Source organism: Podarcis cretensis (assembly GCF_951804945.1).
Source record: "Podarcis cretensis genome assembly, chromosome: 5".
Classification (NCBI taxonomy): domain Eukaryota; kingdom Metazoa; phylum Chordata; class Lepidosauria; order Squamata; family Lacertidae; genus Podarcis; species Podarcis cretensis.
The window spans coordinates 69448899-69474513 of NC_137174.1; the positions used below are offsets into that span (position 1 = coordinate 69448899).

Sequence of the window (25615 nt, forward strand, 5' to 3'; positions counted from 1 at the left end):
GGGAAAACCACATAACAGCCATCCATAATTAAACATTGTAACTATATAAAAACAGGAGCATTCTTAAATAAAATTAAAAAAACCCACTCAGAAATGTTGTGAGCATCTAATGACATACTCTCAGGAAGTAAATATTAATGTAATGTCTACTGGTAGAATTATGTGTGAAGTTCAGCAAGCAAATTGCCCAAAGAGCAATCTGAAGAGCAGATAACTTTTCTGAACTTACCAAGATGAGGTCTCCAAACTGGAACTGGAATCAAAGGATGGCCTTCCTGTGGGAAAAGGCTGGCAGAAGGTCTCACTATGGGGAAAGTGATTAGCTTAATATAGCGTTCTGAGGAAATGCTACAGAAAAGGTGGTTCCTGTCTCAGTGACAAGACCAGTTTGGCATGATGGGCAGACTGATCCTGTCTCCTGGCCTGATGGTGGTACTATATGAATTGGAAACTATGCTATCTGGACATCTGGGAGACAACCAGCATCCTTTGTTGAATGTCACCTGCCATCCTATCCTATGGAGTGGGAGCTGCATTGTGAAGAGTGTCCTGGAATGTGAACGGCTGACATGGAGAAAGAGGCTAAAGGGTGAAATAAAATACTAAGGTATTGAACTGAGAAGGACAGAAGTGATGAGAGGCATGACTGTAGGTATGGTAGAAACAGTACAGCCCCAGCATACTAGGACAAATTTGATGTGGTTCAGTTTCTATAAAACAAGGTACTCCATAATACAGACCATTCTGTTTCTGACTTTTCCATTGGTTTGAAAAATATTGTTGCAGAAATAGCAAATGGTAGGGCAGGTAATATACTGCCTTGGTGGTTTGTGAGTACAACTCAGTTGTATTGCTTCTACTTTGTACAAGTTACTTGAGAGTGAGGAAGGAAAAGAGACACGCACCAGCAGCAATTTGGACAGTAGACTTTATTAGAAACTTTTTTCTTCATTCTTCGGTAAATTCACATTAAAATATGCTGAAGGCAGCTCAGTCTGAACATTTGCCAACCTGCCTTTACAACAACTTCCAGTTATAAACTAGATAACTGATCAGGCAGAGAACTTTGAACAAAGTAGGAAATGCAAAAAAGAAAGCAGTGTCTTTAAAAAAATAAGTTGATCCCGACAAATGAATACATATTGCAAGCAGTGGAGAAGATGACAAAAAAGCCATCCCCTGGGGAGACAACTTAAAATTGGATACTCTGTACAGAGCTTTGAACAGATATGCAAAATACTGTGTCAAATACATATTAAAAGAAAACCCAGTATTTGGAATTCATGAAGTACAAGTGATTTTTAAAAATCCAACTTAAAAAGTGACATATTTTGAAAGCCGAGGGAGGGGGTCGCTGTTGAAAACACCAAATTGTCAGCCCAATCGGCAACCAAGTTAAGCTAGAAAACACTGATTTGAGGAAATTCCACCCTGCTGAAGCAACAGAACGAAAACCAGCCGAAATGTGCTAGCTTAACTGATTTTCAGATTGAGCCGCTTTTCTTCAGAAAAGATCAACTACCTTTAAAACCAAGACACAGCTGTTTTATGACATAATTAAAAATATGGTACCAAAAGCATGTTTTTCTGAAAAGGCAGAGCACCTAAAAGTAAAGGCCACAATCTAGCAGTTCCAATGCAGCTCATATGCTCCATGCACACAAAGATTCCTAACTCCCTTCTACAGAGTTTGTGGGAATCTACTGTGTAGTCCAGAGCACTTTCCTTCACAAATGAGAAGAGGGAACTTCTGTGTGTAAGGAACTTACTTTGGATCAAAACAGATGTCTACAGAAAATTCCTTGGCATATCTTACGGGTTAAATCTCTGTGATGTTGTTATTCTGGTTTTCAGAAACCTCCAAACAGGTTATTGGGATTTTTTTGGTAGCACACGTTTAATCTGTACAAAGGGAGTTTCTAGCCCCCTTTGCTCTAGGGCTGCTTTTGGGGATTAGATCTTCATCTGCTGCATAGCCAGTGCCAGACCTAAGTCAACATACAGAGCATCTCTTTGGATGTGACCTGTGAAGACAAGCAAGCTTTGGATTCTGCGTAACAAGGCTGCTAACAGTGTAGGCAACAATAATTTCACTGAAAGATCTAAACCAACTCAAAGAGTTTTCACATTCCTTAGTAGTCTCCAAAATGTTCTGCCACGGTTGATAAAAAAAAAGAAACGTTTAAAAATAATAATTAAATAACACTCAAAATATCCACCACGAAGATTTATATTCTGATGTAAACAATTTCTACCATTTAGAGGTCTAGAATTCGTATTACTGATATTGTAAATAATTTTTCAAAGACTGAGGCAAAGGTAGAGTTTCTATATCATGCAGGCGTTCTCTGCCCAGAGCAAAGCGGATTGATCTTCGGCACAGGTCCATGAGAGGCAGGGGTTCCGCTGAAAAATGAAACAGAAGATACAGTATCAATGTATTTTCCCCCTTCTCCTTTCGTCATTAATTGCACTCATCTTTTTATAACAGCTTTCCTGACTCAAAATGAAGAAGTTAATCAACTAACATTTCAGTAGAATATTCAGTGCAGACCTTCAAAACATGCATGGAACACTTGAATTTAACGCAAAGCTATACTTTAGCACAGCCTTCATGTGTGTAGTGGTTAAGAGCGGTAGTCTCGTAATCTGGTGAACTGGGTTCACGTCCCCGCTCTTCCACATTCAGCTGCTGGGTGACCTTGGCCTAGTCACACTTCTCTGAAGTCTCTCAGCCCCACTCACCTCACAGAGTGTTTGTTGTGGGGGAGGAAGGGAAAGGAGAATGTTAGCCACTTTGAGACTCCTTAGGGTAGTGATAAAGCGGGATATCAAATCCAAACTCTTCTTCTTCCTTCATTTGTTGGGGTCTACAACTCCCATCAGTCTTAGCCAGCACAGTAAAAGCTGCCTTAGCAGTAGAACAGCAATATATACCTCAGTCAACATGATACAAAGCAGCACTGGTGGTACATTTGCTATTTGTTTCACTGTACATATAACTGCACATATTTGGAAGTTCAGATTCTAAAAAATGACTCAACAGGTCCCCTATTAGAAGGGTTTTCATAGAAACTCAAGATCCTTTAATTAGATTTAGAACACAATACTCTTTACAGCTGGGTTAATGGCACACCATTATTTAATTTAATTGTTTAGGAGAGAGAAAAGAATGTTGACTATCCTTGTTCTAAGGCAGTGCTCCAAAACTTGGGTCTCCAGCTATTGTTGGACTACAACTCCCATCAGCCCTGACCACTTGTTCTGCTTGCTAGGGATGATGGGAGTTGTAGTCCAACAACTGCTGGAGACCCAAGCTAGAGAAACGCTATTCGAAAGGAAACCTTTGAGAACATGTCTTTTCTTTCTAGGAGTTGGGAGTAAACAGAACTAGGGGATTCCCTTTCTTCTTCCATGGTAATAAACAAGCTTTGTTAATTTCACTAGAAAGCCAGTTTGCATTAAACAGCTTTATGCAAATACATACAATATAATATTCACACCCACTCGTGGTCATTTAATGGACATACAATGGGACATTAAAGAAAACAGATTCAACTACACTTAAAAGGGGAGATAACATGTAGGAAAGCTTTAGTATAATTTCACTATCTTGGGCGACAGGGGGGAACTATGACCATAGCTCTGTCAGACACTCTACAAGTCCAAGCACACTGGGACAACTATACACTTAAAATGTCCACACAAAGGTCTTTCCCTTTCACTGGAGCTACTAAATCAGAACTTACATCTGTAACAACCCTTTGCTGATTGCTGCCCCAGAAATCTTGGACTCAGTAGCAATGCTGAAACCATGATTAAAGACGCAGAGTGGTCAAAATTCCTGGTGGTCTCAGAATGCTAGGAAACCACCAAGACTAGCAAATGCATGTAAGCAAAAGCAATTTGATGTTCAACGAAGGGCTTCCAGAAACAAAAATATAAGCAAATGCTAAAAATGGGAGGGTGAGGGAATCAGCGAATTCTTGCAGCAGCTGCTAGCTTTCAACCTTCAAACACTGTTTTCTAAGGAGATATTTTAAAATGTTTTCTTCTTCACCCCACCCCCGCTTCATTCTTAAGAAACACACATACACATACACACACACACACACACAAAAGTTACAGTATTGGCAATAATTAGGTTCACAGTCTTAATGAGATGATTGATATTGTTGGCAGTTAAACACATGGGGGGGTTGGGGGGTTGGGGAATGGACAAGATGAAAGCACTTCTATAGCCATGTAATGGCTGTGAGTTATTTAATTGTTTTGAGCAGATGTACACAGAATTGTACATTTCTCACAGAGATACCCTCTTTCATGTTGTTGTTGTTTTCCGGAGGGGGGTACGACTGAATATAGTGGATAGCTGGTTTTCAACATATTGTTTCATGAATATTTTATTTCGTAATTTTCAATCTTACTTTACTTGCAAATCACTTTGGGTCTCCTTTTGGCTGTGAGAAGCAATAAATAAAGGCAAAAGCTAATAATAAAACTGTAAAGAAAACAGCCTAAACTCCGCTGAATGCAACCTGTGCATCTGGGATGGGACAGCTCAGCTAGGGCACAGGATTTTCAAATATTTCACTAAAACCTGTGACAGAGTTATGTCTTTTAAGACTACTTGCCAATACTAACCCCCTAAACAGGAAATAAAACTTTTTTTTAATTCTGAACTTTTCTATTCTTTAAGTACAGGTAAATCTACACTAGCTGTTTCTCCATTTAAAGAAAGGGAAAGACCTTTCGTTCATGCATTTGCTATGTTTACTTTCCCTATCCACCCCCCTTCTGAATTAACCTGAAATGCTACTAGCTCGCTAGCCACATTCCTTTGTAATCCCTCCATCAGCTTTCAGTTTTCAGCCATATCAAATTAATTCCTGGTCATGACCCGAACTCATGAATGATCATCCTCCATCTAGATTGCTCTCCCATTTTAACCCCCCCCCCTTTTTTAAACCACCACCACCCGGCACTGGTCTCTTCCTTAGTTAGACTTTAGTTACTAAAAGAGCTGAATTTCTGGTAATCTCAAAGCTCAAAGTTGGTCTTCCATTTCTATCACTTGTCTTAGCATGAGTCAAACAGGAGTCATCAGAAAACGCTTGCTGTACAATTGCATACCACTGTTATTTTAACAGCAGCCGGTGTCTTCCAGGTGTTTTAGACTACAACTCCCATCACACACACACATACACGTTTTAGTCCAAAACATCTGGAGGGTACCAAGTTGGTCAAGGCTGTTATTACAACCCAAAAAAACTAGAGGAGGAGGAGACTCATGACTTGATCCAAGTCTCTGGTGTACCAAAAATTCTAACATAAATTCTGTACCAATTGCTCTTATGGAAATGATAAAAAGCATTGTCAGCGTGTTTGCCATTTAATAAGGTAAGGATACTCCAAAGATACTCTCTGTTTACTCTTAGGAAAACACAACCAGATAATACCCAAAATGATGGGGCAGATTTTGTGTGTGGTGAAAAATAAAGAATATGCACAATATAAATGCAAACTCGTGCCATTCTTGGTAAGTATGTGTTGTTGTTTTTTAAAGAAGACTGAAAACATAATTTGTGCAATTGTACAAATTACACACATTGCACAATTTAAAAAAGGAAAATGCAGGATTGAAAATATTTTAAGTTCTTTTAAAGTTTTTTTAAAGTTGAGTTTTCATACAGAATCATGAGTCCTTTCATTCTGATTTTTGAATAACAAGAGCCTAGATGTAACCCATCAAACAGTGAAACATGAGCTTCGGCTGATATCTCTCTCTCTCTCTCTCTCTCTCACTCACTCACTCACACACACACACACCTCTTCACCAGGTACATACTTTCCCCTCCAATTTATCCACATATGAGCAGCTGGAAGCCATTATGTCAAAATCCCCAAACCTATGGGCAACAGATGGCACAATTATCTGTTATCAGCTAAGAACAATAAATTAAAAAAAAAAACATTTTAGTGACTTCAGAAGTTGTTTTTTTAGGAGAAATGAATTTTTACTTTTTCTCACCTTCCCTTATTCAATTTAATTAAAGTAAAGAAAAATGGCTGGCATTTCAACAATGCATCTGAAGAAATAGGATTCTGCCTATGAAACTTCATGTCGCAAGAAAGCCAGAAAGTATAGGAAGGTACCATGGTATTCCTTCAGCCAAATCTTGACATCCAGATTCACCCCTGATTCACACCCTGTGCTCTCAAAAAGAGAGAGTGCCCAAGTGACATACCGTATTTTCGCCCCATAGGACGCACTTTTTCCCCTCCAAAAATGAAGGGGAAATGCGTGTGCGTCCTATGGGGCGAATGCAGGCTTTCACTGAAGCCTGGAGAGCGAGAGGGGTCGGTGCGCACCAACCCTTCTCGCTCTCCAGGCTTCAGGAAGCTATCTGCAAGCCTTGCAAGCCCGGCAGGAGTTCCCGCGGGCTCACAAGGCTTGCGGGCAGCAGCCTGCAGCCCTGGTGAGTATCCGCAAGCCTTGCGCGCCCGGCAGGAGCTCCCACCAAGCGCGCAAGGCTTGAGGCGGCAGCCTGTTGCCAGAAGCACAGGGAGCCCTCCGGAGGGCTCCCCGTGCTTTGGGCGAGTGCCTGCAAGCCTTGCGCACCCGACAGGAGGTCCCGCCGGGCGCGCGAGGCTTGGGGTGGCAGCCTTCCGCCCGAAGCATGCGGAGCCCTCCGAAGGGCTCCCCGTGCTTTGGGTGAGTGTCTGCAAGTCTTGCGTGCCCGGCAGGAGCTCCCGCTGGGCGCGCGAGGCTTGGGGCGGCAGTCTGCCGCCCGAAGCACGCGGAGCCCTCCGGAGGGTGCCCCGTGCTTCGGGCAGGAGTGTGTAAGGCTTGGGGCGGCAGCCGCGGCTGGGGGGGAAATAATTTTTTTTATTCATTCCCCCCCAAAAAACCCCCGATGTGCGTCCTATGGGCCGGTGCGCCCTATAGGACGAAAAATACGGTACTTTGACCAAGAAGCTGTCTCATGATTACATTCATCAGAGAACTCCTGCACAAGCTAATAGGAGTCTGTCTAGGTCAGGAAGCACCATTTCACACACAAATATCATCTGGATCAGAAGTATCATCCACGGAACAAATTTATCCTATGGTAAGATAAGCCTGCAAGTGAAACCATTCAGTAGAGATAGCACGTTGCCATTTACTTTTAGGACATATCTGGAAAATATATCTAAATAAACATCGGCTCTCATGTAGGAGCCCCTGGGTCAAGGATGCTAGGCAGATTTGGGGGCCCCAAATCCATGTGATGATTTATTTCAGTTTAACATTTACTGCACGTTTTGCCATAAATTGTCATGGAAATAAGTACAAGAACCACTGCATGGAGATCTTCCTTTAAGATTTTTACTTGACATGTTGCCCTTGGGACGTTTCCTGCAGTCAATATCCTGACCAAATCACACCCCTCACTGACTCTGCTTTGCACTCTAACTTGCTGGAATATACCCTAAACTCTGATAATAGTATAGTCAGTCAGAAATTTCTTGCCGCCACAGGAAAGGGTTCATTTACTTTCATGTACAATGCATATGAGTGGCTAGAAAAGAAAAGATGATATAGATTCTACAAGTCCAGTGCATTAGAATACCTCATTTATTTTAGAAGCAGAATTGGCCCATGGCCCATCTAATTAGTTTCATTAACGTTCCTGCCAAAAATACCATCTTAATTCTGTATAATATGGTCTTTACCCAACTGTAAAGAAAGATGATACATCAATGTGAGAATTAATTCAAGAGATCAGTCCAGGAGATTAATACTTGGATGAAGTGAGACTGATATTGTACAGTATGGGCACGTGTCAACAGGAGATTTAAAAGAGGCATACAGTAAAGGATGGAATTCAAGAAGGGTTTGGAACCATCCAGTAACGTAACGGGAATCAGCGGCAGAACTGTTTTCAAGCTGGTTTCACATTTCCCCCCTCCCAGTTAAATTACAAGTTTCCCTTATGGGGAGCTTCCAGACAACTTGCGTACTGAGCATTCATGCTGATTTGGGGGTGAGTGGGCAGCAGGGATAGATGAATTTGCACCAAAGCAAGTGTTATCTCACACTTCCCACTGCATTTTCCTGTCAATTTCCTTATCGCATGAAGTCCGGTCATTTGTTTGTTTGTGCGAGATCTCCAAATCAGCTTTAAGTGTGCAGCCTGAATTTGCCAATACAGTGGTAACTCGGTTTACGAACTTAATCTGTTCCTGAAGTCTGTTCTTAAACCAAATTCGTTCTTAAACCGAGGCGCGCTTTCCCTAATGAGGCCTCCCGCCACTGGTGCCCTTCCACTGTTCGGTTTCCGTTTGTAGACTGAGGTGAGGTTCGCAAACCGGAACACTACTTCCGGTTTTGCGGCATTCATAAACTGAATCATTCATAAACAGGATTGTTCTTAAAATGTGAGCTACTACAGTATGTGACTGAATCCCACCTCCAAGATATGGGCAGTCTAGAAGTGGCTTTTTTCTCTGCCATCTCCCCATCTCCATCCATAGCTTTGGAAGTCTGTGTAAGTGTAACTTTGAATGCATGGAACAAGGAATGAATTATAGAACTTTATTGATTAGCCTTCCAGTCAAATCAAATTCTATGCACAGAACAGATGCCTGTATTTCTGTAGATTTTCTTTTTTTCAGAAGTGCAATGATAAAAAGCAGCACTGGAATAACAATTATGCTAAGTGTGTTACAGAGCAGAGCAAGTTCTTCCTGCAGTGTCAGATTGATTCTCCATTTCACAGAAGAGCGTTGCTCCTTTCTGGTATCTGAGCAGAGCAGAGTCCACTTGAAGGAGGCTTACAGATAATGAGTCCAGCCAGAGAAGCAAAATTAATTGTTCTGTTTATTCTTCAGTGCAATGCTGAAAGTAGCCCAAAGTAGCCCATTTGATTTCCAGAGTTTCTAAAAAAGATGGGTGGGAATAGTACAAAAAAACAAGTTTAAAGGGAAAGTCGGGAGAGGCAAATCTCTATGGACAGACTGAGGGTTATTTAAAACCACAATAGAAACTCAGCTAAAATATATACCACAGATCAGAAAAGGTAGAAACTAGTCAAAGCCAGTGTGGTTATAAAGCACAAAGAAGCTATTGGAGGGAAGAAAGCTTCGTTCAGCAGAATGAAGTTTTGCTCAAATGTAAATCACCCCCTCTATACATTCGCACGCACGCACACACACAACACACACACACACACACAACACACACACACACACGGAGTAGAGTATGGGGACCATCATTAGAAACAGACACAACAGCAATAAAATTATAAACCAGAAGCAGAAAACCAGGTAGGGAGATGAACAGATCATTGGATAACAAAGTCTGAGGAATAAGGTGGTCAAGTCTGTGGGTGACTCCTCAAACAAAATGGACATTATGAAGTGCTCCCAAAGAATCCCTCCAAACTGTGTTAAAGGACAATCAGCTGTAGCGCCAGGCAGGTATTTTCTGTCTCACTGAATTATAGTATTTGTGAGCGGTGACAAAAAGACAGCATCTCCAAAGTGTTAGGAGGCATGCGAGAAATCTGAGAATTTTGGGACAGCATTGAGTTTACAGATGAGAACACTAAGGGTAATTCTCTCCCCCCCCCCTTAGAATAAAGTCTCAATAGTTGTGATCAGTGGCTGGCAAGTCTCTCCATCACTGCAGCCTTCTGACTTTCTTCCAGTCGCATTGCCCTTCCTGTGCCAGATCAGCACTAGTGTTGTTTCCAGGGTGACCTGGCACAGAAAGAGGAATGAGTCCAGAAGGAGCTGAGTACAGAAAGATGTGGAGAGGTTCACTGGCAACTCTGACTGTGGTTGCATTAAAAAAAAAACTGGGTAAAAGTCCCACCTTTGAACACCTTGGCTGTAAAGAAAAACAAGCCAACTCCCTCCCACCCCAAAGATTTCTTCAAAATATGCACAGCCAAGCAGAAAATAACGAGAAATTTCCTCTCCATTTCATGCATGGGGGGTGTTTATTGAAAATAAGCACACCCTTAATAAAATGGCAAAAGTTTCAGTCAGTAGAGCATGAGACTATTAATCTCAGGGTTGAGAGTTTGAGGCACACATTGGGCAAAAGATTCCTGCATTGCAAGTTGTTTGGACTAGATGACCCTTGCGGTCTCTTCCAAATCTATGATTCCATGAAATCTATAAAGTCATCAAGTGCTCAATGATGCACCCTGGGGTTCGAACAAATAAACAAAATCCTTGACTTTGGAGCAAAACGGATATTTACAGAAAATTTGATTCCTTGGCATATCTACTAGTTAAATCCCTGACTTCACTATACATTGAAGGGCCTGAGCTGGTGGTGACAAACCAGGATCCATGCTTCGGCTCATTGGGAAAGGGATCAGAAATAAATTTGCCAATAACACGGTGCACCGTTTTGTATAATCTATGGTGGAACTACACTTGAAACAATATATAGTTCTGGAAATTGTCCACCTGGAAAAAGGTTTGAACAACCCTCCCATGGAGAAAAGGTCACATTTTGGACTTCTCCATGTTTAGTAACATGGCAAGGGCTGACACAATAGAGATTTATAAACTTACGCATAGTGCACTAGAACCAAGGGCAGACCCACAAAGAGTCGTCCACATTTTTCACATGACAGTATCCTTCTTCTTCAAAAGGGATGTTCACACTAACTCATGTGCCGAAAACCCCATAAGCAGCATAGATAAGATGGACTTGAGAATATAAATAATCTCTTGTCTGAAGCATATCCTCTTAGACAGCCTTCACTAAAGCTTCATCTGGAGCCTCCAGATGTTGTAGGACTACAGGAATGAGGGAAGTGACAGAATGGTGAAGGCTGCTCTTAAAAATAGCATCCTGGTAGCAATTCCGAACAAAAATCTAATGCAGTTCAGAATCTTTAAACTGCCTCTCATATCACTGTAGCAGAAACTCTCTTCGAAACCAAAATTAAAGTTTTATTATTGTGACCAAATCATTCTTTGTCATGGCGATGAAACGTGCAAGGTTATAGCTGCTTTTAAAACTTACAAGTTCTGTGCTTGCTTATTGAAAAGTCAGACCTATGGTGTTCACGTATTTTGTTCCCAAGGGTAAATATGCACAGGATTTCCATTACATTGTAGAAAAACTGCCCTACTGGTAAAGGTAAAGGGACCCCTGACCATTAGGTCCAGTTGTGACCGACTCTGGGGTTGCGGCGCTCATCCCGCTTTATTGGCCGAGGGAGCCGGCGTACAGCTTCCGGGTCATGTGGCCAGCATGACTAAGCCGCTTCTGGCGAACCAGAGCAGCGCACGGAAACGCTGTTTACCTTCCTGCCAGAGCGGTACCTATTTATCTACTTGCACTTTGACATGCTTTTGAACTGCTAGGTGGGCAGGAGCAGGGACCGAACAACGGGAGCTCACCCCGTCGCCGGGATTCGAACCGCTGACCTTCTGATCGGCAAGTCCTAGGCTCTGTGGTTTAACCCATAGCACCACCCGTGTCCCTGCCCTACTGGGTAGGATAATAGAAAGATCTGTTTGAGTGCTACAAAGGTTGACATGTGATCCCTCCTGCACACCCACCAAAGCAGATCCTCATGATGCATTGAACATCACATGTGACATTTGACTTAAGAGCAAGCTTCCTCAACCTCAGCCTTCCAGTTGTTTTGAGACTACAATTCCCATCATCCCTGACCACTGGTCCTGCTAGCTAGGGATCATGGGAGTTGTAGGCCAAAACATCTGGAGTGGAGAGGTTGAGGAAGCCAGTTTAAGAGAATCCCTGCCTTCTGGTATGTGCACATATATCCATGTCATAACCATGGAGAACGGGCTTCATTAAATTATCAGACAGGATTAACAAATTAAAGAAACATGCTGCTTTTTAAAGAAGTATTTGATTATTGAGCATTGCACTGCATAACCTTTCCTTAACCCTTTCAGTTAAAGATGATCAATGCACACATGTACACATATGCGTGGCTGGAGTGATGAAACCAGCAATGGCCCTTGTGTTCCAAAAACACTTTAAAAGTTTCACATAGTGTTGAAGGCTTACAAAGCAACACAAGGATTTTAAATAATCAAGTTAGTCGAGTTACAGTGGCAAAAAGTAACCATGAAGGCTGCTTAGGTGTTGCATAATGAGTTACATTTTTGTTTAAGGGTTTTATTGCTCCTTTGTGAAAGGGCTGTTTGACATAGCTGTCAGTCTGTCAGCCGTTAATATCAACACATGGTCACAAACATGTTCAGGTTAAATGCTACAATCACTTCATGTGGTGTTAACAACAGCCAGCATGAATGCATTCTGTGAACTTCCAAATAAATTTCTACTTTCCCATAATCATAGAATTGTAGAGGGTCATCTATTGCAACCCAGTGTGGTGCATGGATATCAACTAAAGCATCCATGACAGACTTTCCTCCTCCCTCTTTCTCATCCTGTCTCTTCCATTCTCTTCCTGACCTTACCAGATTAAGCATGCTTTTCTTTCTTGATGAGACATTTTTTCTCTCTGTGGGAAGCAGCTCTGCAGACTGACTGGCTGGTTGGCTGAGTGCCTGCTCAGTGCAGCAGAGAAAAGAGAAAGATTCTCTATTACAACCGCTGATTTTTCAGGAGAGTCCTGCAACCTAAAAAACCCCCCCACCGAAATGGTGCTGGCGGCTAAACAGCAGCCCAGTTGACATATAGCACTAAACCATGGCTTAGTGTTGTGTGCCTGAACTGGAAAAAGCTACAGAAAAACCTGAGTCTATGCCCTCTTCCCTTTCCCTCCTAGCAGTTTTTAGTGTTGCTTTCACCAAATCATGGCTTGTTTCCTACAAACCAGATTTTGTAGGATTTTGTAGGAAATTAACCAACTCTGGTTAATTTCAAATCTTCAAGACAAAGATGATAAAGATGGCTTGTGCTAAACTCTGATCTTTGGTTTGCATGGAACAACTCTGGATTGTGTGCCTAAGTCCTCCTCTCGTACTACTGCAGGAGGAAGAGGGAGAGGGAGAGGGGTGTTTGCAAGCCCACGTCTCAGGATACAGTGGTACCTCGGGTTACAGATGCTTCAGGTTACAGACTCTGCTAACCCAGAAATAGTACCTTGGGTTAAGAAATTTGCTTCAGGATGAGAACAGAAATCATGCTCCGGTGGCGCGACGGCAGTGGGAGGCCCCATTAACTAAAGTGGTACCTCAGGTTAAGAACAGTTTCAGGTTAAGAACGGACCTCTAGAATGAATTAAGTTCTTAACCCAAGGTACCACTGTATTCTAACTTATACAGGCAGTGCTAAACCAACTTACAGAATCTGGTGCCCTCTAGATGCTTTTGGCTGCAACTCCCATCATCCCTGACTATTGGTAATGTTGGCTGGGGTTGACTGGAGTTATATTCTATAACATTTGGAGGGCGCCAGATTTTTCACCTGGGTCAGCTCCTACAAGATGTGCAAGAAAGTTAGAGGTGAACTTCTGCCACTTGCCCTGTCACCCTTTCCATTCACCTCTGTGACTTACATAGTGACTTTCCCCCATTACATCTGCAGTATAGATTTTTTTACTAGCTATGCCAGTACAAAATGCACCGGACGCTTTAATGTACACGTTGATCACCCCTAAATTATAAAAGGTAATGAGATTCCAGGCTTAAAAAAAACACGACGGACTGGTTGGCTAAATACATTTATAAAAAGCCAACATAGTTTCTTTTCAGACTTATTTAACGTCAACTTGATTTTCCATAATGTTCCAATTATCTCTTGGTTTCGAGAACAGCCTGACAACAGCGGTTAAGTGCAAACTTATACAGCTAATTCACTACTGCATTATCAGAACTATCAGGTTTACACCTTCCAGGTTGAGATGCACTTTGAATTATTCATCGGGCTCTCCCCTTGATCCTGAAAAAGGTCACACTTTTTCATACAATTTACTTTATTGATGTACTTTCTACATACAAAAGCAGGACCATGCATTATTAATCACTGCCCTTCATATGCCTGATAACATCAATTAAATGCGGGTTTCCTAGTCCCTCCCTTTCATGAGGCTCTAAACAATAAAAGCTGATCCATGGCAATAAATTGACACAATCACTTAAAGGACAAGTTGTAGACATCTTTATCATCTAGACCAGCTTCTCCCAACCTTGGGTCTCCAGGTGTCATTGAGCTACAACTCCCAGTGCTAAAGGCATACTCACACAACCAATCCTGTTTTCATTTCTAACAGATTTATTTATTTATTTGCAGATTTATAATCCACACTTCCATAAAAAATACATCAAAGCAGTATACAACGTACAAAAATAAGATCACTAAAAAAACACCCATAAATATTGTTAGAAACATCAATAAAGCATTGATATATGCTGATGGTTTAAGAAGGAGGAGGAGGAGTTTGGATTTGATATCCCGCCTTTCACTCCCTTTAAGGAGTCTCAAAGCGGCTAACATTCTCCTTTCCCTTCCTCCCCCACAACAAACACTCTGTGAGGTGAGTGGGGCTGAGAGACTTCAGAGAAGTGTGACTGGCCCAAGGTCACCCAGCAGTTGCATATGGAGGAGCGGAGACTCGAACCCCGTTCCCCAGATTATGAGACTACCGCTCTTAACCACTACACCACACTGGCTGTAGAAAATTAGTATTGCAGAGGCTTGTCTAAACATTATAGTTTTCAAAAGACATCTGAAAGAAGGAAGACATAGTTCCCACTGAACCACTATTTGGTAGCGAGTCCCTTAGGGCAGTGTTTCCCAACCTTGGGCCTCCAGCTGTTTTTGAACTACAATTCCCATCATCCCTGACCACTGGTCTTGCTAGCTAGGGATGATGGGAGTTGTAGTCCAAAAACAGCTGGAGGCCCAAGGTTGGGAAACACTGCCTTAGGGCATAGAGTGAAGGCCAACCCAACCTTAGGGCTCGGGGAAAACCACCAAAAGTGCCCCCTCAGAAGATATCTGTGATCAATGTGCAGCATAAATAATTAGGTGGTCCTTTCGACACGCAACAAAGTTGTTTTCAAAACACACCATCAGATATACAAAGGGAAAAGCAATGTTAAAATATGCCACCTGATTCCATAGATGGGCAGAAATGTCTTGTGATCAATGCACACCAACAGATGGTTGCTTATAGACCTGAACTAGTAAATCTACAAGCACTAATTGGTTTAGGATTGACTCTGGCCCCCAGTGTCAAGGAATGAAAACATGATAAAATCAATCACACATCCGTGCCAAAGATGTAAATACCCAGTGTGTTACCCTTTCCCCCACTAATCAGTTGGCATATACCTGCTATTAAAGTTTAGAGAAATGTAGGAGTGGTCCCTTGAAACTTTTCTGGAATGTCTTCACACACACTTCACAGAATGTTAAATGCTTCACTTTTACCAAGGCTCTTTATTCATAATGAAAGGGCACAGCAGAGACACAAGAGCATTAATCTGCAGATAACTTCCTTCTGCTTCCTTTATTAGAACTCAAGAGGAATAAACACAAGCTATGGGTAATTTATTTAATTCGATTCTCTCTTCTTTCTTTATTACCTAGGGCCCTCCCCCCCCCACTTCCCTGTAGCTTGTGTTCATTCTTCTTGATTTCTCAGCACTATAAAACATATTTGGCCTAAACATGAGATATGCAGTTCCCTCTTCCAAGCAAGGAAGACAGACAGCTGGTGTTAATGCTTCATCACAGGTTACTTAGGATCAGCACTCTGACACCTTAGCATGCCAATTAATAAGCCCTATGTGTATTAACTATTCCTTCAGCCAGCACGGACAAGATGCTTCATAATATAACCTCATATTTGGCACCTCCTCTCTCTTTCATGTCTATCAGTATTTTCTATTTTATTCTCGGTTTTCCCCCTTGCCAGATATATTTAGAAATATCTTTTTGCCATTTGTTGAAACAATCTGTCTTGCAGATCACTGGTATTGCTTGAAACAAAAATAACATTCTTGGTAATACATTCATCTTTATGGTTGACACTCTGCCCAGCAACGAAAGTTTCATTCTACGCCACATTTGCAAATTTCTTTTAATAATCCCAGGTTTTCAAATAATTATCTTTATATAAATTTATATTCTTTGCTATTAACCATACACCTAAATACTTAACCTTCTTTTCAATCTTTAGACCTGATATATTTTGTAATTTATTTTTACTCTCATCATTCATGTTTTTTACCAGGAGCTTGGTTTTATCTTTATTAATTTTAAGACCTGCTATTTCTCCAAACAAATTTCAGAACTGACTTTATTGGTTCTTCTGCAGAGATCACCAAGTCATCTTCAAATGCTTTTAATTTATATTGTTCCTGTCCCACCCTTATTCCTTTAATATCTTGATTGCATCTTATTCTTTGTGCCAAAACTTCTAAAACTAATATAAACAATAAAGGTGACACAGAGAGAGGAATGCTTGTTCTGCCGTGAAAGAAGGCAGAGATTTGGAGTAAGCTTAAAAAGAAACAGCTAAAAGATTACAGAAGACAAAAGAAAGAATACCACTCAAGACAAAACAGTGCCGTTTCTAAGCAAAATACAGTGCCACATTTGATGGTCATGGTTTATGGCAGATCCTTTAACCTAGGAGGGTCTATTTACGACATATTAACTAGAGCAGAGCCAAAATTGTTAAGTTTCAAGCCAATATCTGCATGTACAATGAAGAACCTACAGATAATAATTCCCTCCCTCCCGAAAGTGTTCCCTGCTGCACATACAAGTTCTGAATCCTAATTACGGCTTATATAAAAAGCCTCCAAAGGCTGATTTTTACAAGCACACAAATCACAGTCCAGGGAAACAGCTGACTCTCAGGGGCAAGAAAGCTATGCATTTCCCAAGCTCATCTAGGTTCATATCAGCAAAGCTGCCCGATCCAACTCAGCGAAACTTTAGGCAGAGGTACATTCCCTTCCTTGTCCCTTGTAACTGGTAGGACTTTCACTCCAGGCCTACCTCAGACACCCTACCCCCAAGTCCATTCACACTGGCCTTCCCACAGTCTATGTATGATGGAATGTGGAGCCTACGTGAACTGGATTTCAAGTTCCTCAAGGAAGCTGTGTCTCCTGGTTTGTTTAAAAGCTTTTCTATCACAAACTGTAGGTTCTTTTGAGATTTCTGAATTTGAAGCAACATTTGAAAACAAATTGCTCCACATTTGAAAGGCAAATACCAAAATACTGCATATCTGAAGATCTTAATACAGTTACCAGTAATGATAGTTGGGATCTTTACTACACCCATTTTTGCTGAGATTCGCTTATCATTTGGCTTCTAGTGAACGACTGTGGAAATACTGCATTGGAACCAAATTTAACTGTTTTTAGACATGGAATGTTTTGCACATTTTTGCTTTATAGCTACAATTGTTTTTATAATTAAGTTATTGCTACAATGTGGTCTGGGATCTTATCTTCATCATTTTTGTTTCTTGGAGGGGCCATAAGTCATCTGCTCCAAGCAATTTACCTGCTCCTTCTGCCTCTCAAGGCTGCAGTCTCCTATGTTTGTCTTTCTCTGCCATTGATCAGCAGTATTACCATTACAAATTATGAGTTGTTCCTTAATGAAGTAAAGTATCACAGAAAGTTGGATGAGTCCTGCTGACTCTTAAGGTTGGAGGGGGCGGGGAGAGAAAACTGGTTTTGAAATATATTGAGAGCAAATTGTGTGTTTCTTTCTCTTTTGATAAATGTAAAGATAAATGTAAACTCAGTAAAGAGAATGAATGAATGGCTTTATTAAGGATAGAAGGAAAGGAAGAAGGCAAACAGGAAAAAAGAGGTTGAAAATAAATGGAGCTTTGTGGCTAAAACCTCTCTGAACCTTAACTTACTACTTACAGCAAGATATTTTGGTCTCCTCAAGAGTAAAGTTGCCAGGCTGGAGGTCAGTAAGGGACCTGATGAATCCCTGATGGGAAGGACAAAGGTTGTACAGTGGTACCTCGGGTTACATACGCTTCAGGTTAACCTAGAAATAGTGCTTCAGGTTAAGAACTTTGCTTCAGGGTAAGAACAGAAATCTGGCTCTGGTGGTGCAGCGGGAGCAGGAGGCCCCATTAGCTAAAGTGGTGCTTCAGGTTAAGAACAGTTTCAGGTTAAGTACAGACCTCCGGAACGAATTAAGTACTTAACCCGAGGTACCACTGTATATCACAGTCCATTTTTAAGGACTCTCTCACCCATGTTGGGCTGAGTGACAGATGCCTTTATCTACAAACCCTTCCTGCTTCTGTATCTGAATTAACCTTCCTGAAGGCCTTGCGCAACCAACTCCTGTCACAATCCTGTCAAGACTCTCACTGCACTCCCTGGGTTCTCTGCTGCTTATGGACCGACCAGGAAAGATCAGGATATAAGACTGAACATCACGAACATCACAGCAGGCTGTATAATTTTTGTGCTGTTGAATGCCATCATTTCATCACACAGTTATACTGCAACAAACAAAAAACTTATCCATGATGACACACACGGCAATGCACTTACAGACCATCATCCCTGAGTGGTCAACAGGCAGTAATTTATGGCCACTGTCCGCCTCACCCAGGGAAAAATATACATTTCCTTTCAAAAGCACATATGTTTAAAAATCCAATACCTGAAGACATTCAGCGTCTCATACTGCGCAATCTCTATCAATTGCCAAGGGTATGAAAGTAAAAAGCAAGTCATTAAAAAGAAGGTGACCTTTATGCTAGAGTGGATTCCATTAAAGCTGTTTTCACAAGACGAGGGAAACCTTTAAGTTGCTACCGGATGAACGTTCAGAGTTTTGATTGAAAGTAAATTTGTTCATTTAAAGCAATGTGTCAGTAGCAGAAATCCACAGGAAATCCAAGCACTTCATTTCGACAACACGCAAAGAGCTAAGAAAAGATCTGCACTATACAAATAAACAAGCCCCAGTCTCTTCACTTCACTTCACAACACAACTCTTCTCTTTCCACCCACACAAGATTTTAGAACTGGAAGTGAAATAAGTGAAAGCAGATACTGTATTTTTCCCTGTATAAGACGGTGCTTTTTGCTAAAAAAAAAGGGGGGGGCAAAAATTGGATGTTGTCTTATACACAGAAAGTGAATGCGGAGGGGGGACGTGGGATTAATGGCAGCAGCAAGCAGGAGATTGGCAATGGCGATTGGGCGTGTGATTGGCGGCTGCGGCAAGGCCTGCTGGTGATTGGCTGTGGCTGCGGTGATTGGCTGCTGCAGCAAGTGGGCAGGTGGGCTGTTGGTGGCGGCGAGCGGGCTGTGGAGAGGTGTGCAATTGGCAGTGGCTGTGGCAAGCGATCAACAGTGGTGGGCAGGCGGGTGAGCAACTGGCGGAAGTGACCCCCCCTCCAAAAAAGCTAAGCAACTTAATTTCTTAATTTTGGGTTTAAAAAATAGGGGTCGTCTTATACACGGAAAAATATGGTATATTTTGTCATGAAATAGGTTGAAGGCTGTTAAAAAGAATACTGCAGGGCTTCACAAAAGGCTATTAAACAGAGTGCTTTACCATCTAATTTGATCTAAATCTTCATGTAGGCTTTCAAAAAGAGTTTCTAGCACAGGGGTCATTTAAACGCCCCACGAGCCACCCCAGAACCGAGCCACCCACTCAGTGAGTCCCCACACGCTGTGCTAAACCAGCACAGGGTGGAACGGGGACTCACTTCCCTGGCGCCGGAAATCGCATCTATGCAGATGCAGACACTGGGAATTGCGTCTGCGCAGACGTGATCTGGCCCATGGAGAAATCTCCACAGGAGTGAACCAGCTCAGGCGAGGTAAACCTTGCCGACCCCTGTTACAGCATCTCCTTTTTGTTGTAAGGCTTATCTCATAGCTCTACATAGTATATTGCAATTGAGTTACTTTGCACGTTTAAAACTAGAAATCTGTCCCAGCTCAGAGTACGCATGCCTCCTTCCCTGCAGCTTGGAAAACTACAATGACGAGAAATTTATTTTTTCCTGGGACATGTCGATATCCATGCTCAGATTTCTTGTGATCCATGGGGTGCTGCCATTGCACTATTCACTATGGCAGGAATTGATGCCTTGCATGGGGGTCTCCAGTTGGGGGAGGAAGTGAACTGGAGGCTGCTGAGACCTGCCATGTTCCTAACCATTAGGATCTGAATTTCAGAACTGGCATGGCAGAGAGTTTAGTGAATGATCCAGACTCTGGCCACTAAGTGGCAGGACTTTAAGGAGCAGCAGAGCTACCACTGCATCTGCACCCCTGCCATGCAGGGCAGCTGGGGGTTCAAGGTGGAGGGGGGCATGGCGGTAGTGGGACTGGCTCGGGGTCCAGCTGATTCCAGGGAGGCTTAGCCCCTCCCAAACCTGCCTATTGAATGGCCTTGTTTTAAGGGCTACTTTGTTCTGCTTCCTGTCATGTTCTTGTCGTTTATTAATGCTTTTTTAACTTGGTGCATTTAGACAGTCAAACTCCTTGGAATGTTAAGAAAATGATTTGAAATAAGAAACAACACATCTCTTCTATACTTCGTGCATTGTCAAACATTTAGGGTTACATTCAACACAGTGCTATGCAGCTCATTTTGTCACCAGCAGGAGATCTCCTTGCACAATGGAACAATCCCCACCTCTCATCCTGCCACATTCCCCCAACATCTCTTCTGGGGATTCACCAAACTCTCCAGAGCAGATTTGGGAACAGTGCAGGGTTCATGCAGGGGCGAGAAGACCCCTAGTACATTACATTAGCCCTTCTTTTCAGCTGGGTTACATACTGCCCACCACAGAACTGTGATTACTTTACAGTACTTGAATGCACCTTGGCAAGCCTTGAGAAAATGTAGAGGCTGACTTCCCCAAATATTTATATTTTGTGCAACTGGGAAGCCCCCTGAATCTGCAGAGATAAGGAGTAGGAGATGGTTGTTGCACTGATATTTCAGCGGATAGGACGTGCATGTTCTTACACTCCCATTTAGGAGTAGGCCTTTAGGGCATAAAGACAGGTTCTGGATAGTTCCCTTTGGTATTATGTACCAGGTTATAAATCTAAATATATTTCAAAAAAATGATGAAGAACAGTCATGGTAGAACAAGTGAAGACAGAAAGGGAGGGAGGGAGCGAGGGGGGGTCATAAACTTCCTATGAGGAACTTGTCAAGTCCATACTTTTCCATTATTAAATAATTGCATTTAGAAGGGTAGTAGAATAAGACAATCAATCATTTCTCTTAACCATCGTTAAGCTTTTGAACTGCTCTTTATCCTTCCAACATCCTTGAAGAAAGGCAGTGGGGTGGGGCACGAGCGAAGAGAGATCTGAGCAGAATTGATTGTCACCCATGGAAATAGTTGAATTTTGCATATATAAAAAGAGAAACATTGCAACATCAACAATTCTAATGCACAGGAAGGAAATGGACCACAAAAATTGGAGGCATATTTTGTCAATCAACAGCAATTAGAATGCAGCAAGCTAGCTGGCCAGGCTACCATCTCAACTCCCTCTGTGCACATGGGTGTCTGAATACCTAAAATCCAGGACTAGAAAAAGCCTACCTCAAAGTTCTAATTACAAGTTAAACCAATACATTGGGGGGGGGCAGGGCTGTGCTGTGTAGCTCTTGCCTTTGCATCTGTGCACACAGCAGAAATAGTTGCTGGCCTTTGAGAATAGCTGTACTTGTAAAGGCCCCCCTTCCAGCACACATTTGTGCTGTGTGTACATGCCAGCGAGAAGCATTTCCAAGCATGCACAGCATGGCTGGTGGTGGTGCTACTCAGCATGGCCCCCTGCTCCCCCCACATGCTCATTAAATAGAACACTTGTATAGGGCTACTGTGTCAAATTAATCATGTTAGTTAAACAGGTTATTGTATAAAGTAGTAGTATTAGCTTTCAGAACAGGACCATTAAGACAATCTCTGAAACAAGTCTCTGAAACAAGCTACGCAGAGTAACTGTGTCAGTCTTCTGCAGTAAAAACACAATTGTCCCCTGCAACTTCTATCAAGAAGTACAGCTGTGGTTCAATTAGCACTGATCTATTTTGCTATCTCCTAGGAGATGTAATGAGGTTAAGATAAAACTAAGTAGTTTCTCATTTACCTGATGCTCTCCGACAGTTCTCTATACAACATTTCTACTGTTTTACAATCTAAAGTTTGTTCTGGATGTTGATGCTGCAAGATGTAACAGTGGCTAGCTAGGTCAATCTCACATCAACATTACTCACCAGAAATCCTGTTTTTAAAACTGAAGATGATTGCATTTTCTCTTAACAGACCACATCTGCAGTGCTTTAATTTTCCAGGTGTTTTCTTGCACCTAGAAGGTGCCACATAGTATTTATATTTTATTTGACTAAGATATAGTATTTTTTCTTATTTAATTGATTTATGCCAATGGTGATTACTAATGGCCAAGGAACAAAAATCACCCTATTTGGTATATTTTTCAGGCAATGTTCCATTTGTCAAGCACTACAATTCATCTTTGAATTTCCCACTCTATTTGCCTTTCACAGAGCTTGAACACTCTTCTCTGTTTCTCTTAATGCCGGTCATTAACACACTTGTTTGGGGCTATTTTCAAGTTTCTCTTCAGAGGTCCTGCTCTAAGTATACTTGCTAAGGGGTAGGAAGGAAAGGGGCCTTTTCGTAATGGCACCCCAGTTATAGAACAGCCTTCTTAGAGTGATTCACCTGGAGCCATCTTTTGGGTCTTTATAGCACAAGTTGACTACCTTTTTGCCTACCCAGAACTTTTAAATAACTTATGCACTTACATTTAGTTTTAAATAGCTGTGTTTTACTTATCATTTTGTATTTTATTTCAATAACATTTGTTTTGTGAGCCACCCAAAAAAATTAGGATATGGGGTGACCAGATAGTCATCAAATCAGAAATCAAGGTTTTATACTTTCCATCCATGGTTTCTTTGGTAATTTTTCTAAATTAACATACTAGTTTTTCTAATATTTTCTGGTAAGTGAATCCTTCCAGGCTTCTTAAACCATGTTTATTATTATTTTTCAGTCACCAGTATGTTAAGATAAATTTCAGTAACTTTCAAATACCCCTCTATTCCTGAATATTAAAAGTCCAAGTCAATTATTAAATACATAAACACACATACAAGCCCCTTTTGACACCATATCCAGCCCTACAAAGCCAAAATCTAGTGCTAGTGGCGAGGTGAAATTTTACAAGTGTGTGTCCCTCCGCATACAGAACATAAACCTTCTTTGTGCTAGGCTATTAAAAAATGGGTGGACATTTTAAGGCACTCAACAAAATTGCAAATACTGATGACGAATACACAGTTTCACACAGTAGTAGAGAATTGTCCCTTTGGGGGTGAAGTCAAACTGTTGGAGGGTTACAGTACCTGCTGTGGCTACAGAAACCAATACAGGAGAGACATGTTTTGTTGCATCTGTTACTTCTGTAGTAAAAACATAATTGCCCCCTGCATCTGTTCAAGTAAACGCAATTGGATTTTGGGATCATTCAAATGGCTGTAATTAGTTGCCATTTTTGGAGATGGGAAAATATTCCTGAAATGAGTGTGAGCAGTACACACACACACACACACACACACACACACACACACTTCTGCTTTCCCAGATAGATCATCCAATACTCTAGTGCGCTGAAGGTGCATAGTCTATTTGATGTTTCATCAAAGGGAGACTGTGAATGGTGCTGCAATAAATCTTGGAGAATGCTGAGCCAAAGAGGATTAAGCGTATGACCGAAAAAGGTCAAAATTCCACAAGAGGAAGCTGCTTTATTCAAAGTCAGACCACTGATCCTTCTAGCTAAGCATTTCTACCCTGACTAGCAGTGGCTAGCCAGGTCTCCAAATTGGGGGTACAATGGGCACCGACTCCCTCCTACTACAGCTTCCACACTGCTCCCAAAATACACTACTGAGGAGTTTCAGCACTTTTTAGAGAAGTGTCTGTTACAGCTGAAAGGTATAGATAACTCTTAAGTTATGAGTCTTTTTGGATCCAACCCCAAAGCTACTAATACAGTCTTGTCTACCACTCATACTAAGAAAAAAAATGTATATAGTAACAATGCATCAGATAGAATATACATGTAATAAAATTAGCTAAAGGTAAAGGTAAAGGTACCCCTGCCCGTACGGGCCAGTCTTGACAGACTCTGGGGTTGTGCGCCCATCTCACTTAAGAGGCCAGGGGCCAGCGCTGTCCGGAGACACTTCCGGGTCACGTGGCCAGCGTGACATCGCTGCTCTGGCAAGCCAGAGCCGCACACGGAAACGCCATTTACCTTCCCGCTGGTAAGCGGTCCCTATTTATCTACTTGCACCCGGAGGTGCTTTCGAACTGCTAGGTTGGCAGGCGCTGGGACCGAGCAGCGGGAGCGCACCCCGCCGCAGGGATTCGAACCGCCGACCTTTCGATTGGCAAGCCCTAGGCGCTGATGCTTTAACCCACAGCGCCACCTGCTATCTTTCCTCAAAGGAGCTCATGGATGGTGTACGTGGTCCTCCTCCCACCCACCCCAGCTTTAAGCAGGTTAAGTTTAAATTGGGTGACTGGCCAAAGGTCACCCCGCGCACTTCAAGGTCACCACTGGTCCTGCTAGCTAGTAATCATGGGAGTTGTAGGCAAAAAACATCTGGAGGGCTGAGGTTGAGGAAGCCTGTCCTAAGCACTCCACCTCCTTTGCTCTCAGCATAGAAGTGCTACCTTCAGAAAAAGCTTCCAAACACATTACTTTATATTAGGTCAGACCATTGGGCCATCTCACCTAGCAGGTGTACCTGTTGTATTGTCAGGGGTTTGGACCATGTTGGCTACCACTAGTTTACAGACTGGCAGAGTAACGTAAGCAAAAAGAACAAGAAACGGGCCCCAGGATGCTTACATGGCCTGGCAATTTGTTTGCTTTGGCTTGAAAGGAAAAGGAAAGCTGCTGGAGTCTTGAGTGCCATTCATGCAGGAATATATAAGAAGGGGACCATCTCCATCAATATTCAGTATCTTTTCACCTGGACCAACCGTATTAAATTTTGATCTCAGTCTGAGCTTAAGTAGCTAATTGGCACTGGGTCTGTAACCAGAGCGTCAAGCAAAACAGGCAACTTCTGCAGAAAGCTGGATGTTTGCTTCTGACAAGACAGCACCCACTCATTGCTCCGACAGCTCAAGGACACTCCATTACAGGGACAGCACTTCAAACACAACAACTGTCAGTTCAATTGCATAACCACAAGTGATGCAGGTTTACAATCTACTTTTCCTGTCTGCTCAGGATTTTAATCATTCCACACATGTCAGTGCATTAGACACATTTCATGGATGGTTCTTTCACAAAATTGGAAAGGAGGGCTTTATTACTTTTACTGCTTATCTGTAGTTAAAAGAAGGATTTATATATAAAAAAAGATTAGGCAACAGACACCTTGGCCTGAAGAGTTCAATGGATGAAGTCTGTGGCAGCCGGCCGGGTCTGGGCTAAAAGACTATATTATCCCTACCCAAGCAGCACATTAGAAGCAAAAGCAGCACATAGAAAGAAATTGGCAGCTTTTCTCGAGTCATCGCTAGAGCTTTACCTCTGGCCAGCCTCTAACTCTGACTTGAGAGAACAA

At 42.1% G+C, this 25615-nt stretch overlaps 1 protein-coding gene across 3 annotated transcripts in view; it reads right to left on the reverse strand.

The window, feature by feature from the left end:
* Positions 1-912: 912 nt before the first annotated feature.
* Positions 913-25615, reverse strand: part of SPSB4 (splA/ryanodine receptor domain and SOCS box containing 4) — a 181907-nt gene continuing 157204 nt past the window's right edge. For all 3 annotated transcript variants that reach the window (XM_079975935.1, XM_079975934.1, XM_079975936.1), the window contains exon 3: positions 913-2406. In XM_079975935.1, coding sequence (XP_079832061.1) covers positions 2279-2406 — 128 coding nt within the window. In that variant the 3' untranslated portion in view covers positions 913-2278. The remainder of the gene's footprint in view (positions 2407-25615) is intronic.